At 44.0% G+C, this 15991-nt stretch overlaps 1 protein-coding gene across 1 annotated transcript in view; it reads right to left on the minus strand.

The window, feature by feature from the left end:
- AFF3 (ALF transcription elongation factor 3) overlaps positions 1-15991 on the minus strand; it is a 502728-nt gene that overhangs the window by 400182 nt on the left and 86555 nt on the right. The window contains exons 4-6 of the mRNA XM_081264786.1: positions 15742-15862; positions 14420-14732; positions 13908-14293 (exon numbers count right to left, since the gene is read on the minus strand). Of these exons, the coding sequence (XP_081120912.1) occupies positions 13908-14293; positions 14420-14732; positions 15742-15862 (820 nt within the window). The remainder of the gene's footprint in view (positions 1-13907; positions 14294-14419; positions 14733-15741; positions 15863-15991) is intronic.

Raw genomic sequence — 15991 nt, forward strand, 5'->3', positions numbered from 1 at the left:
GAGCAGCCCATCTCTAGGAGGGGTGGGGAACAGGACTTGGGAAAGTAAAATCAATTGGTTTTCACAGGAAGGCATACCTTTGGACCATCTTCCCTATCTCTGCATTTTAAATTTAAACTTACAGATTCATTTTTCATTTAAGAAGTGAGCTCATGTTTTAATTTTTAATTGATGAGTATTGCAGTTTACCAAGTAATCGATTGTATTTATTTATTTTTACTTCTGCTAGCCTACTTAATCTGTGGATACAGCTCAGGGGGAAAAAATGCAGCCATAAAACCTGTTGGTATAAAGATAAGCAGTTTATTTAATATCTAATTAAATGTGGTCACCAGAGAAATCACAGCTTATGAAACTTTATCAGAAGAAGATTAATCCATTTCAGGCTTAACCCAGATGTCACGAGAGAACTCATGAATTTAGATAGGAATCCACTTATTATCCAAAGACATTTTCATATGGAAGAAGAAGAACTGATATTACTGGCTATATTTATACTTGCTTCAATCAAATCCGCATACTTTGTCGCTATCATTGGTTTCAGGGACAATTACCAAGCTGGCAAAATACAATAGGAAGCCTTTTTCTGCTTGTCAAAAATTTCTAAAATGTTCTAAAACACCTCGTGAAGGTACAGGCCCCATTCTTTAAGAAATTCGAAATATCACACAAACTGGAGCATTTTTATATATATAAAAAAAAATTCAATAAATGAACAGCATCCACCTACTGTGATGAGGAGGTTACTCCCGCCTTTGAAGGGCGAGCCCTGTTTTCCATGGTGACAGAAGTTGAATCTGGACTCAGGGTGACACAGCACAGAGACTTCATTTCCAGGAGCCACAGCCAGGTGCCTAGATCTGGCCAGAGGGATCCATGCAATGATTATGCATCCATAAAAATGAGAGGAAGGAAGGAAGGGGTGGGCATAGAAGGAAAGAAGGAGGGGTCCCTCCTACAGGTGGTGCAATAAGAGAATAAAGGGACCCCGTCCACAACAGCCCCAGCCACCAGAGCCTCGGACTCCAATGCAGAAAAATAGACACACCTTATTTTTAAGCGGCTGTTACTTGGAATCTACCACATGAAGCAGCTTCATGCTCTAATTAATCATGTAATAGAGTTGCTTCTTTTTCTAGGAATTTGGGGTACCAGAAAAGACCCTTAAAAAGAAGAACCAAAATTTAACAATGCAAGTGGAACAAAGTTCAATTTCTAGCTTTTTTTTCATGAAACGTAAAACCTTAGGTCGTGAAAATAAATTCATCCTATAATTAATGAAATAGAGCTTTCAATTAAAATCTTATAAATTCTTGGGAAAGAATGATTCATGTACTCATTGAGCGTATAATTTCTTAAGTGAAACTGTACGATCCCGTGGTAGAACTCTAAATTTGAAAATTTAGAAAACTGGTCTAAAAAAAAAACAACGTAAAAACTAAAGACAAAATAATTTTAAAGAATTGGCATAAGAAATAAAACAGACACTGAAAGTGAATCTCAGATAACAGGAAAGGGTCAGGGAAAGAGCACTGAAGGCAGCAGAGAAAAAAAAAGATCAAAGCAGTTAGAAAGGGTTAAGAGATGCAAAAGAAAGACAAAAACGATTCAACATATAGAAAGGTCCCTTGCGGGCAAATAAAAACCAGTATGTGCAGACACTTACTATTTTTTGAAAGTTTCCTGAACTAGAAGAACAAACTGATACGCAGATTGAGCTTTGTGTGTCATGGACAGCTTCATACTGAGACAAGTTGGTGAAGCTGCCGAGATTCAAAGAAAAGACCCTTGAGACATCCAAGAAATCAGGCAAGGACATCACCCACATGTCATAACAGGACAAGAGACATGTAAAGAGAGAGGGAAAAAGAGATCGCTCGCTGGAAGGAGAGGTTCATCGCACGTTTGGGGCTGGTGGGATCTGAGCTGCTGTCTGAATTCCATTTTTCTTCATTATTCAAATGATTGAAATGAGCATGAACCCTATTAATTAGAAACGAGTAATTAAACAGAAAAAAATCTCAAGAACAAGAAAGCAAACAGGGCCATCCTATGAACGACCATCCATTTCTAATGGTGGTGATTATTTTTTTTATGAGAGGAAGAATATGGAGGGTAAACCAGGAAAGGAAAATAACCCCGGGTCTAAGCACAGACCAAAACCCATGAAAGGAAACGTCCCGCGAGGGTCATGGCGAGAGGTCTGAGGAATCGGCGGAGACAGAGCCTCATCAGATGAGATGCCAGGCGTGAACTTCAGTCTGGTCTTTATTATTTATTTCAGCTATTGATCCACCAAACTCATTCAAACTGGTAAAAGTAGGTTTGTCTCCCTATTTTCAAGTGCAGAAGCTCAAAGTCCAGAATTTAAGGGTAGAGTGATTCAGGACAGCTCTGTAGGACCCTATTCCAGAAGATGGTGACCCCAAGATGACTGGGAAGGGGTGTGAGGAACTTCCATTTATGAGATCAGACAAAGAAAAGCGAATAATGGTGAGTGGTCACGTAACCCTGCTGGTGCCAGAGGATCAGGGGAACAAGGGTCTCGCTGGCGGGTGGGCCAACCAAGGGAGGAGGAGGACTTCCAGGGTCTCAAAAGGACAGAGCACCGTGAGCTAAGATTCCCAGTCTTACGGGATTCCTACCAACAGCTGCACTAGGGTTCCGTAAAAATGGAATATTCACCTTTTTCCTTACTGAAATAATAAGGAAAGGACAAACCAATAAATCAATTATGTTGGGATTCTACTATTTGAAAAAAAAAATCAACTGGTAAAGCCTTACCTTTCAGCAAAATAAATTCCAGGGAGAGGACTTTTCATCTATTTCCTTTATGGTTTGATAGGTCAGATTTAGCTCTTTATCTAGGTGAGCAGCTTTTCTAACCATGATAATGAATGAAGAGACTTAAAAAAGAAGAGGGAGAAAGGCAACATTTTAATTTCTAAGGTGGATCAACAAAATGGGAAGATGGTTGAAATCATGACTCAAAGGCCAATGTACTTTATATTTAAAGAATTCTATTAATTCAGCCAGACACAATGAATACATCAACAGAAAAACAGGAAAAGGACATGAATGCAAAATTCACAAGAGATCACGTATAACTGTTTGCTCATTGGAGAATTACAAATTAGATATCTAAGAATTCTTCCTAGGAACAAATCATGCATAGATACGAGATTCACTTATAAGTCTACTCATTGCAGAATAATTCATAATTGCATAAAAACTGAAAAGAGCTTCAATGTCCAACATAAGAATTATGTAAATGAGTTACAACATGGACTATGGTAAGGAAATTAGAACACAGAACCATTAAAGGTGTCCCGCTGGATTAGGTGCAACCATTAAATGCCATACACTGAATGCTGCCAACCACTGTTCAAGGCATGGTCAAGTGGCTACCACAAGAAAAATAAATGAGATAATAACTGCATACAATGTCTTCATTCCAATGCCATGAAGAAGGCACAAGCATTTAAAAAAAATCAGAAGGACCTATACCAAGATGCTAAATGAGATTATTTCTGGATAGTATGGCAGAATTGCAGGTGATTTTATTCATCTTCAGGTTCTTAATGATTCCCAATTTTACAATGAAAACATATATCTTTTACTATCTTTGTTGCTCTTTCAACAAACCTGGCAAGAGTAGCCTACATGTAACATCTCTGATTTCCCTTCCTGATTATCTCTTCACCTCAAAGCTCTCAAGGTACCTGATGACCTCTAGGCTTCTAATTCTAATATCAGCCCAGAGGACACTGGTGACAGTTCCCTTACCTTCTCGATGCCATCTTTTTTTACTCCTGGCTTCCAAACACTGCCCTTTTCTCACTACCTGATTCATCCTCTGTCTCCTCTGCTGGTTCCTCCTGTTCCCACAGACCCGCTGCTGAAGCAGAATGCCAGGGCTCTGCCTCTTCTCTAACCCCTCTTCCTCCCTGGTGACCTCATCCTGTCATCGGGGTGCTGGGTACCAGGAACATGCTGACACCTCCTGAATCTGCACCTGCATCCCAGAGAGCGCCTTCTCCATCTGCTCCACACCTGAAGGTCCAGGCTTTGTTTCTAGTTATCACCTGCACTTAGATGTCTAATTGAGCTCAAGCAAATGCTTGGTCTCTTCCCCCATTACCTGTTGCATGCACAACCTTTCTCATCTTGGTTGAAAGCATCTTCTTCTTTGGATTGCTTAGATCAAAAAAGCCTGTCCTAGATTCCTCTCTGTCTTGTCCTCCAAGATGTCAGCCAATCTTATTGGCTCTTCTTCAAAATACAACCATGAGCCAACCTTCTCAAGGTCACCTCTACCCCGTGGTCCTAGCCTGTTATCATTTCTCCCCCACACAGGGGCGATAACCTGCCAGTTGATTTCCTGCTTCTACCTTGTCCTGTCAGATTATTCATGAGCCAACAGTGAGAAGGGTCCTTGTAACACCCAAGTCAGATCACTACAGTCCTCTGTCCTACGCCAGTCAGTGGTTCTCTGTGGTTATTCTCGGTACAGCCACAGTCCTTACTGCATCCTTCCAGGCCTGAAAGGTCAAGGTCCCCTCTCCCACTTCTTTCCTCCTTCTGAGCTCCTCTCCAGCTTACTGCTTCCTGGCTGTCCCAGGGCAGGGTGAAAGGCTGCTTCTGTTGTTCTTGGCTGAGGCCACTCACTGGACTCCACTCCTTGCTCACATCTGACATCTCAGTGAAGACCACCCCAGTTGCCCTTCTCAACATGGACACCTGTTCCCTACCCTGCAGCCCCTTCACCCTGGTCAGCTTCCTCCTGTCTCCAGAAAACTTACCACAAGTCGCAGAAGAGCTAAAAATCAGAACTATGAATCAATGATGCAGACAGGCTGTGCTGAGACTGGGAAGGCTTTTCTTTTCTTTTCTTTTCTTTTTTAAATAAAAAGTTCATAGTTCATTCAGATTTCCTTAGATATGGCATAGTATTCATTTTCTGTTTAGGGTCCCATCTATAATATGAATTGTTGTCATGCAACTTTAGGCTTCTCTTGCTTTTGATGACTTCAACTGTTTTTAAGAGCAAGTGTTCTTGTATTTTACATGATAACCCCTCAATTTTCTGATATTTTCCTCATGCCTAATGTTACGGGCTTTGGGTTCAAAGACCTCAGAGGTGAAGTGCCATTGTCATTACATCACATACCATCCATATGACTTAGGACGGTTCATGTTGACTGGGACCACCTGGCTGAGGTGGGATTTGTCAGGTTTCTAATCCAACGTTACTCTTCTTTCACCCTTTCCATATTGAATTTTTAGAAGGAAGTCACATGGGCAACCCATCTTAAAAGAGTGGGAATTTATACTCTCATTCCTTGAGGGCAGAACACCTACATGTTATTTGGAATTAACTCCAGGATATATAAAGAGCTCAAAAAACTTGACACCAAAACAAACAAACAACCCCATCAACCAATGGGCTAAGGAGCTGAACAGACACTTCTCAGAAGATGACACACAATTGATCAACAAATATATGAAAAAATGTTCAACATCTCTAGTAATTAGAGAAATGCAAATCAAAACTACTCTAAGATTTCATCTCACTCCAGCCAGAATGGCAGTTATTAAGAATACAAGCAACAATACGTGTTGGTGAGGATGTAGGGGAAAGGCACACTCATACACTGCTGGTGGGACTGCAAATTGGTGCAGCCAATATGGAAAGCAGTGTGGAGATGCCTCAGAAAACTCGAGATGGAACCACCCTTTGACCCAGCTATCCCACTCCTCAGTCTATATCCAAAGGACTTAAAAACAGCACACAACAGTGATGGGAAGGCTAGTCTTCAAACTCAAGCTCAAACACACTTCAGTGTCCATCTGGAAAAGGGTGGCCTGACCCGATGTGAGCTCTGTCCAGAGGGACACAGTGAAGACCATAGGAGTTTATAAGGAAAGATGGACAACAGTGAAATAGTCAGCACTTATGCCATCTCAGAGGCACCAATGAACGAAGAAACGTGAGTTATAAAGAGGCTGATCTGCAAGTCCACCTCAGGAGGGGGTCAGAGCCATCAAAGATGGCAAGCAAGGCATCCCCAGGAGGTGCAGGGTCCCCGGTTGCCGTGGGCTTGTGCGCAAACAGAACCAGCCACAGGGGGGAGCCCCACACCCCAGGGGCGGCTACAGGAGACCTCCAGTCTCTGATGCCAATCAAGAACGGTAGCGGGCAGAGAAAAGGCCGGGCTCTATTTATTGTTAGGGCTGACACAGACAAAGAGCAGGACATGCACACTTTTCTGTTTATTCTTCTGTCACACAGATAAGGAGTGACCACTTACTGTGCATGAGAAGCACGTCGAGGGACACATGGATGAACACGGCGTAACTGGCCATGGCGCTAAACACTATGCCTGTGCGACGACAACCAAGCAGTCAGGGGTAAGCGCGTGGATTCTGTTGCCCACGTGAGGAAACAACGCATTCCCGTGGAGAACTGAGCAGGAGACGGGGTGAACAGCACCGACAGAGCACGGAATGGCACTCAGGGGGGATAAAAGGAGGCCAAAGGACACCAGGGGTGCCTCTGGGAACTGCATTCCTGGCAGTTTTAAATCCATTAAAGCTTAACTCACATGGCAGGAAATTTGAGGACCCTTCCTTGCTCCCCTCGAGCCCCCTCACATTCCTTCCCTCCAGCTCCCACCCTGTGGCCAGAGAACAGGACCATCTGTGGGGACGCCGGACCCGGGCCCTCAAGCAAGGGCTCCTGCTGGTGAAAACCCCACAAAGGAGAGAGGGAGAGGAGCATGGCACAGCAATCATGTCCCCCCCAGAGCCGCTGCCTGTTGGGTGTTTGTTTCTGAGGCCGGTGGGTAGCTTTGTGATGGACTTAACATGTGCTGTCTTATATACCTCAGTAAATATGGTTCCCATTTCTCGGCAACAGCAGCTATAAATTATGCGCTGCAAGTGTTCAGCCCCTACCTTCCCATGCAAGGTCTGGCAGGAATTAGCGAGGCCCCAACACGAGGAGGTCAGTGAGCGGAGGGGAGAGACGCACTCCTATTCCTAAACAGTTAACTCATCCATCCGTTGAGTATCTGCAAACCACACGCCAGGCACAGCTGGAGCCGCTTCCGCCAAACCCGGTTGAAAACAACACAATTCCAAAATGGTGCCCACAGAAATGACACTGTGGTGACAGTCATCTACTGCAGTGTCCAGATTCCAAGCTGCCGACTGTCCGGGGTTGGGCACTTTAAAAGAAGGTCCATGTGAAGCCAAAACTGGTGCTGTCCATTTCCACACGTCTCCTGTCACAGAAAGAACCTGAGGCCCGGAGATATATTTGCTCCGGTGATGATAAGGACGACATTATTATCATGGGTTTTTACTGAGTGCTCACTGTGTCGGACACTGTCACGGGATGCTATCGATAGATTCTGTCATGGTTCCATGTCACAGTTAGGTCATCTGGGTCACAAGGTCATCTGTCTAGGAAATGGAGTGGGGGGTCCAGCTGAGGCCCTTGGGTTCCATGTCAGCACCCCTCACTCTAGAACTGGGCCAGCACTGTGGGAAGATGGGCCTAGACGGTGTTGCTTCTGTAGGCAAACTGGTCCTACAGAACACCTGCAAAGTGGCCAGGGGTGGTCAGCAGGCCTCTGTCACATGTGCAGCTACGGAAGGGGATCTACAAATAGCACCCGAGAGGCTCTATTTCCATCCACCATAAAGGTATTGCTAATGCTGCTTAATCATGTGGAGATAAGTGATTCCGCCGCTCGGCCCAATTAAACACGCTATTTAATACGTAGTGGCTTCAAATAGATGTGTTTCAATGAGTCACTCTAAATACTTGCCACCTGAACATCTCAACATTTTTCCTCAACCCAAATCTTATTGATTTTGTATTTTAAGTAGTTGATAGTAAAGATCACGTGATTCTATTCCTCTGTAGATAACAACAGCTCAGAAAAAAACAGATTCACAGAGAGAGCGAGCAAGTGTGATCCCAGACAGGGGATTCAACATCTCAGGACGGGGCTCAGTGTTAAGGAAGGGAGAATCATGTCACTTGGGCTTTGTTATATTAACCCAGGACATTCTTAGCCACACATCCACTCCCGATAATACATCCGTTTTTACATTTTTATTCCCCCGGCTCAATAACTCTGCCAAACAGGTATCACCGTTTCCTCCCCTCCTCACATAAGGAAGCCCGGAGGAGTTAAGACTATTTACTGCCAGTGACCTGCTAGCAGGTGGCTGACCCAGGATTTGAACCCTCTTCTTGCTGGTCCAGGGCTGTGACCACTCTCCCATGTGCCTGCTCTTCCCTGTGTATCTCAGAGACTGCACATGGTTTCCAGAGAGGGTGAAATACAAAATGAGGGGCTTTCTCGCTGAACCGCTGAGTGACAGCTTTCTCCGATGCTCCTGAGGAGCCCCGGATTGGGAGTGAACACACCTAAGGTGGCCCTTTAGGAGAAAGCAGCCCTGCAGGGTGTCCAGATGCTTTCCGGGGAGGAAGCTTTGCAAGAGCTGAGAAGCTCCACAGGGGAAATAAAGCAGGCTTGCTAATAACCTCCCTGCGGGGGTCCCCTGCTCCGTGCCCCCACCGTCGGGAGTGGTTTCCCACCTTAAGGCTGGAAAACTCGGCTTTATGATATAAATCTGCAGGAGCCCGGGAGCAAGGGAACGGAAAAGGACACCAGCACCTTCACACAACAGGACACATTTTAATACGCTTTCTTCGGGTTTTTCAATCAAGGGCTATAGAAACCAAAGTCATTTTGTTATTAAGTGCCTTACCTTCCAGGGCCCTGCTGGCTGAACAAAAAAGGGCTAAAAAACATGGAAACATTCCCACGTGTCCGCCTCCCTGAGGACCTTGAGGATGACCTCGCCAACGTGTGCAGAGCAAGTGCTTTCACCCAGCCCCGTGAGACCAAGGTTGGAGTCTCTGCCCCTCTGAGCATGTGCAGGACAAGCCCCCAGGTCCTCATGGAGAGGAGGGGGCTGTGCATCGTGGGGACGGGAGCCAGCACAGAGCATGTGCCATCCCCAAGCCACACTGTCCCACCATCAGCCAGGAGGGAGAGAGGGTGCAGGTGGGGGTGAAGGGAAAAGACGGGGACATGACAGGGAAACTGAGGCTCCAGGCTCCACGCGCCCCCGCCTCTCTCCAGGAGCAATCTGATGGCATCCTGTGATTCGAAGGCATTCTACGTCTCAAATGTAATTAAGAAATCCCGACTGGCATGAATACCTAAGGCACACGTTGCTTTGCAAATGCCTTTTTTGCCCGACAGGCTGGTGCTGACTTTGATCTGGAAGAAATCCATTTTCATACAAAGGTAACCAAGAGTGACAGGAAATAGGAAGCCTACATCATTTATCTTCTGTGAACTCAAAAAAAAAAAAATCAGTTAATTGCTTTTCTAGGAAGCTATTTTGTGAAATCAGGGTGCTTTGCTTTCTCCTCTCACCCACGGCGTAAACTGTGAGTCTTTAAAAGGCCCATCATGGATGTGCTCTGATTAATCAATGGGTCTTAAAGTATTTAATGATGTACTTTGATAAATAAAATTCTGAATCAGCCCAAAATGGTTACTCTGTTCTTATCAACCACTACCAAAACTCCTAGCACAGTCTATTAATTGATGCTCAAATTGAGGTTTCTTTCCTGGTCAACCAAGCTAGGGACAGCAGGGCTTCCTTTGCCTCCTGGCTTTCCAAATATGTTCCATTCCCAGCCAGCAGTGCCCTCTGCAATATTAGATTCAGATCAGTGATATTTATTCAATCAATGGCAAACAGAAATCAAACCTTGCAGGCTTCAGAATACCAGGGCTGAAGCTGTCAGACAAAATGGCGGCCCAGCCCATGACACCCGTATTTTGTATAAAAAGTCCTGCATAGTAGGCTTTTTCTATGATCCTGCCCTATTTTTTTCCTTGCCCCATCATGTGTTATGTAAATGTTTATTTTTAAGTTTTACCAAGTTTGAGGCTCATAGGAAGTGCCTTTTCAAATCCCAAATTATCATTTTGATAATAATTCCTTATCATATCATGAGCCCAAGACAGACCTTGAAGCCGACCACACTCCAGCTTCAGGGTCTCCAATGCCTCAGGGGGCTACATGTTTTGTAAAACCTGCAAATGCAAGATATTTCTCTGTTCTTTTTTGTCCTCAAGAGAACGCCTGACAATGTGTGCATTTCAGGTCCCCAAAAATGTATTTCTGCCCCTCCAGTTGAAGAGTCTCTAAGGTCTAGATCTAGAATTATACATTAAGGCCAAGTGTGTGTGTGTGGCAGGGAAGGGAGTGGGGTGGGGAGGGGTGGAGACCAAACTAATTGACTTCAGTTCAAATGAATTTTACCATTCCTGGTCCTAGAATGTTCTAGAATACATGCTCCAGCTGTTTGTCAAATCCCTTGTCTCCTGCCTCACAGTAGACACCCTTCCAAGCTGCACTCCAGGGGAGGCTCACTTAATGAGGGCTGGCCTCCAGAATAAGAGTCTGAGCTACAACGACAAAAATATGTTCTTCATTAAACACCAAACTGAGCCGAGCCAAACCAGCCAAGAGGCAGGTGTATCACTTTCAGGAATGCTCCCGAGGCCTTTAACTTCCACATCAAATTGCGCTGGATTTTTCTACACTAATTACCTATTATTGAAGACTAAAGAATTATAACAAATAATTTGCCAGGGCGGCAGACAGACTGCAGATGTTGCAAGGACGAGAATGAAAAGTTTATGAGATATAAAATCGGGCAAAAGAGAGTCCGAAATTCTCCATTTTTAAAAATAACATTTTTTTCCCCCACTACAGAGATGATGAAGGTGAGGGAATTTTCCCAGGGCTGGAAGGCCAATTTTTAAATTTAGTTTGGACTGTAAGTGAGAGAAATTGCAAATTAAAAGATAAGTGTTGGAGTCTAATTTATTCAACTCATATAGATAGATATCCTGAAGGCAGAGATCCCATTTTGATTTTTTTTTTTTTAATTTCTCACATCACGGTGCACCTACTCAGGGATCTGAGCTTCCTATGAGGAATGTCCCCACACAGTGCCAAGCAGCCATTTTTGAACCCTCCCCCTTGTTTTTACATGATTTTTACCTAATACTTTCTTTGAGCCTCTGAATTCTTCCTTCTGGGTTAAGTCCTATTGCACAGTTAATACCTTGAAAAAGTGTTGTCAAGGGACGCAAGTCCCCTTCAGGATGTTTTCTCTGTGTCAATTTACCTAGAAAACACCTCGGCTACCTCATTGGAAGCTAAAGCCAGAGAAACGGAAGGGACCTTTTCATAATGGCAGTATGTGCACTGATAGGCGTGAACATTTTTGAAAATTGTTTGAGCATTAAGTATAAAAGCATGAGTATTTTCCCAATTGTTTACCACATCAAATTGTTTCACACGTTCCAAAAAACTAAAAGCACGTATTCCTTCAAAAGTAAAAACTTGGCGACAAAATCATTCTGCTTCTCTGCTATCATGATGGATCTTATAGGAATGCCCTAAAAATATCGACTGATAAACCTGCAAAAGGGTTCTTGTTAGTCTTGGAACGCTGTCAAAAATGCCAAAAAAAAAAAAAAAAAAAATCCCTGGAGCTTGAAGGGCAGGGAGAGTGATTTGCAGATACTATTTTGCTGCTAACTGTGAAAAAAGTTCTTATTGTGATTCAACAGACAAGTGTTTCCAGATTCAAATCATAATATTTTCCTAACACACCAAAGCTTTTTACTAAAGCGAGGACTACATCTCCCACTCCAGAAAAAAAATACCCCTCCAGTTATAACTTTGTTCTACAAATGACACCTCTTTTCTATCAATGCACAAGTGGCCTCCGACATGTTCAGTCCACAATGTGAGGAGGGCAGCAGGCTAGATGGCCCAGATCATCACACGTAGGGGAAATGCAATACTATCTGTATAATACCTTCTGTATAAAGCTCTGATTTCCCTCTGCGTGCCCCTCGATCTCAGTCTGTGATGACCAAAAACTATACAGTGTGTCATTCCTAATCTGGGGTCCTCAAAGGGCATCCTGAAAATGTCCAAGTGATCAATGACATAACTCAAAAGCCCTGTGAAACTGTACAGGTACCTGGAGAAGGATACACTGGCTACCAAAAAATACTGTTTTCCCCCTTTTAACTCACCGGGCTCCAAAAAAGTGAATAAACCAATTATTACCTACTAATTTGAAGTGCTTTGGTAGATTAAAAAAAAAAAAAGTCATTTTAACAAGGAGTCCATCAAACAGGTAAAGGGATCCCTGGTGGCTTACGTTCATCACCACTGTTCAAAGCTAGCTGTGCTTTATCTGCCAGTAGAGGTCATTTGACAGTGACGACAAAAACCAAAGGGCTGATGAGTTGAGTTGTATGAGGCAGCATCTCTGTGCATTTCCTACAGACTTGAAAACACAAAGGTTTGTAGAAATTACACTTTGCTTCCATTAATTCCTAATGAGCACTTTTCTAGAACCTATCATGAATGTGTCATCAAAAGAAGTTCCTGGTATGCGTGTCACGGAATGTCCTCATTAAACCTGTGTAAACATCTAGAGACGCGGGCTATCTTCTGCAGGGACTTCTGAGATGACCGCTCAGAAATGCCACAAGAAATGTCAGAACACTTGCTTCATTTGGTTATTAAATCTAATGAAGATACAAAGAATATTTTGGTCACACTGTTAGTCCGCCTTTAAAGAAGAGCATGTCAGAAAGAAAAAAAAAACCTTAACAGTTCCTAAATATGATGTTTGAGGACTCAGACTTTATTTTAGCTTGTTTCCCACATTGTAGCAAAAGAACAGCAAAAATACAGTCATATTTCTTCTCCATGTGCTCTTGACAACTATCATCAATTTGTAATGTAGTATGAGATGTGTTTCTTTAAAACAACTTCATTTTCCATCCAGATTTACTGCTCAAGTAACTACTTGGTCATTACCCCTTCTGCCACCTCTGTCACTGGGCCATTTGCTAGTTTAGAATTTCAATATGTAATACGTCACACCATGCATTTTACAATGTAATGAATAAATGTCATCATAAAATCCAAAATACAAACCAAAAAAAATATGAACTAAAATAACTCACTCTGTTCACATACCCATGTAACAGTCTCAGATTATTTTTAGACCACGAGGAGAATTCAGGTAATAATTCTGATTAACATGAATGAATCCGAATCTTATAGATGGGATATCAGATATATCTGAATATTCAGCATATCCAATTCTGAATCATTTAAACAAATACTTTAAAACTTATTATGTGTGGGCTGGGGTTGTGGCTCCATGGTAGTGTACTCGCCCAGCACATGTGAGGCCCTGGGTTCGATCCTCAGCACCACATAAAAATTAATAAATAAAGTAAAGGCATTGTGTCCATCTATAACTAAAAAAAAATTTTATAAATTATTATGACTTTTCCTTTATAAAGTTTGTCCTCGGACTTATCAAAACTGATAAAAATGTTAAAAGAGTTTCTTAACTCTTTCACATAAAATTTTACCTTCTTACATATTAAAAATTAAACCTTTGAAGTGCCTTTATTCCTAGTATATAATAGCTCAGTCAACGTGACCTTGTTCACAAAAATCCCTTGGACTATGGTGAAAGAGGCATTCCTTGCCTGACTAGTACACACACACAGAGAGAGAAACACACACACACTTATGCTGTATTCGATGGCACTTTAAAAAATACCAATTATAATAAATTTGAGATTTTAAGAAATCATTATTTACGATGTCTGCCTCTCCCGCTAGGGACTACCATAAATCCCACCACAGGATGTCAGCCACGGTACTGAAAAAGAGCTCCTGGAAATTGAATTCTCAGCCATCGCACAGCAAATAACTTTTCAGCAGCACGTAGGTGGAATGAAGAGGCCACTCACCTCTCCTTGCTTGGGGATGCTGAACTTGGAGAGCTTGGCTTTGGCTCTGGCCGACTCTGGCTTGCTGGCTGGGCCTCCTCGGTAGGTCGCGCAGTGCACGCCAGCCTCTGTAGATGACTTAAGCTTCGGAGACTCGTCGGGAGCCTGATCCTGGCCATCCATCGGTCTCACGTACGCGGTCGGCTTCTGCTGGACCAGGCTGGGCTTTGAGGCCAGGGCAGGAGGGAAGTTCTGAACACAGTGCCCACCACTGCCGTGCTTGGCTGCCATGGCGGGTGGCCTCTCCTGGGTCTGCAGTCCCACCTCTACGTTGCACACTTGTTTGGCCCGCGGCTGCTGCCTGCCAACACCATCTCCAAGCAAGGTCCTGAGAGAGCCCTGTTGTGCTGAGTGGGAAGAAGAAGAAGAAGGAATGAGCAGAAGAGTCTCAACACGCAGCGGTTATGTTTTTTCATCACTGTTCTTTGGGTTCGCCGATTTGGGCAAAGCCAGTGTCCTGTGCCCCTGCTTACCTGCCCGCGGTTGGCCATCAGACGGTGGGTGCCCAGCCTTCTGCCAGCCCATGGTGCCCCTTTTACTCTGTTGTACAGGGCCAGCGGCTGGAGTGGAAGAGGCTGTGCTACAGACAGATGAGGGCTGGGTCTGGGCTCTTGAATCTGCAACAAAATGTTCATCGATCTTGTTCACCGGAGTCTGAGGAACCCCCGGTTTGGGGACGCCAACGAGGTGACTCTGATTGGATCTATCGGTTAAAAAGTCTTTCATTTCATCATAATTGCCTAAAGTGTTCTGGATCCGGTTGGAGAGCTCATCCCCCTTGTTAGTCTGGAGAAAGAAAAACACATCCACGCTATGGTTAGAGACAAGAGAAACACAGGAATTGGACAGCTGTCCTTATGGGTCATAGAACCAGGGCTGCCGGGTTGAGGATGAGAAGTGACAGAAGACATCAAGATCCTTAGGGTCTCTGAAGATGTCTGTCAGCTCTCTGCACCACTCCAGAGCTGGAGACCTGTAACGAATGCTCTTAGGATATACAAAAAGGAACTCAGCCTTGGTATCCTGTAGCTAAAGTGCTAAAGTTCTGGAAATCGGAAATTTTACTATTGCAACTTAACAAAACCGTCTAGATTAGGTCTTTCTAGGACTAGATTTTTCTTTTCTTTTCTTTTTCTTTTCGTTATCCCATGGAAAGCTTGTCCTGGAAAAGTTAAGATTTGGCTCAGAATTGGTCTGCTTCCAATTTCTAAGGAGATAATTATTCTTCTCAGAAATCCAGAGTGACAGGCAAGAGAAGTCAGGGTAAAGCTTCCAAGGCACATGGGGCTAAATGTGCAGGAAATCTATCAGCCTCAACTATCATGGCTCCGTGCAGGCTAAGACATTCTCCATAGCTGGGAAGGTCATTCACTCTGGAATGGAACACACCTGGCCTTTGATAAAAATAAGAAATAATTTTACAGTTTCCTTCTCAGGTACCCTGACCCTGACCATGAGACACAGAAGTCGAATATGGAACCCAACCTCTTTTGTGAACAGTACTTGTTTCCTAAGAGTTTAGGATGGTATTGACTTTAGAAGATCAATGCATTGGGTTCCATATTTGATGAAGTCTGTATTATCAATAAAAATCTCCACCAGCAGATCTCCATGCCAAACTGGACACCAAGATTTGGAGGAGAAGGTGCTGTCAAGGCAGCTGAGGTCCCTCCCCTGGCTGAACAGGCAGAAAACTGACTGCAGATGGGTCCATAAGCCCTTCCAGTCAAGACCACCACCCCAGGGAGTGGGAAGCACACGCAGGGGTGAACCCCAACAACTGAAAACCGTCTACCTTGTAAGGTTCGCTGAAGAGGGAGTAACTGGAATTAAACGTGCCCCCATCCTGCTGAGCCTCCTGATTTCTTCTTTCTCGTTCTTTCCTCCGTAACGCGTTCCTGTCTGGCTCATAGACGCTGTATCAGGACAGAGACAAGAGAACACACCACCAAGTCAAAGGGCGCAGCCCCACGTACCATTCCCTCCACGGGACGATGGCAGCGAGGACATGATGGGATGAAAACCAGGCTAATGAGGCCATGTGA

The sequence above is a fragment of the Spermophilus citellus genome (genome assembly GCF_964194105.1).
Source record: "Spermophilus citellus genome assembly, chromosome: 13".
NCBI lineage: Eukaryota > Metazoa > Chordata > Mammalia > Rodentia > Sciuridae > Spermophilus > Spermophilus citellus.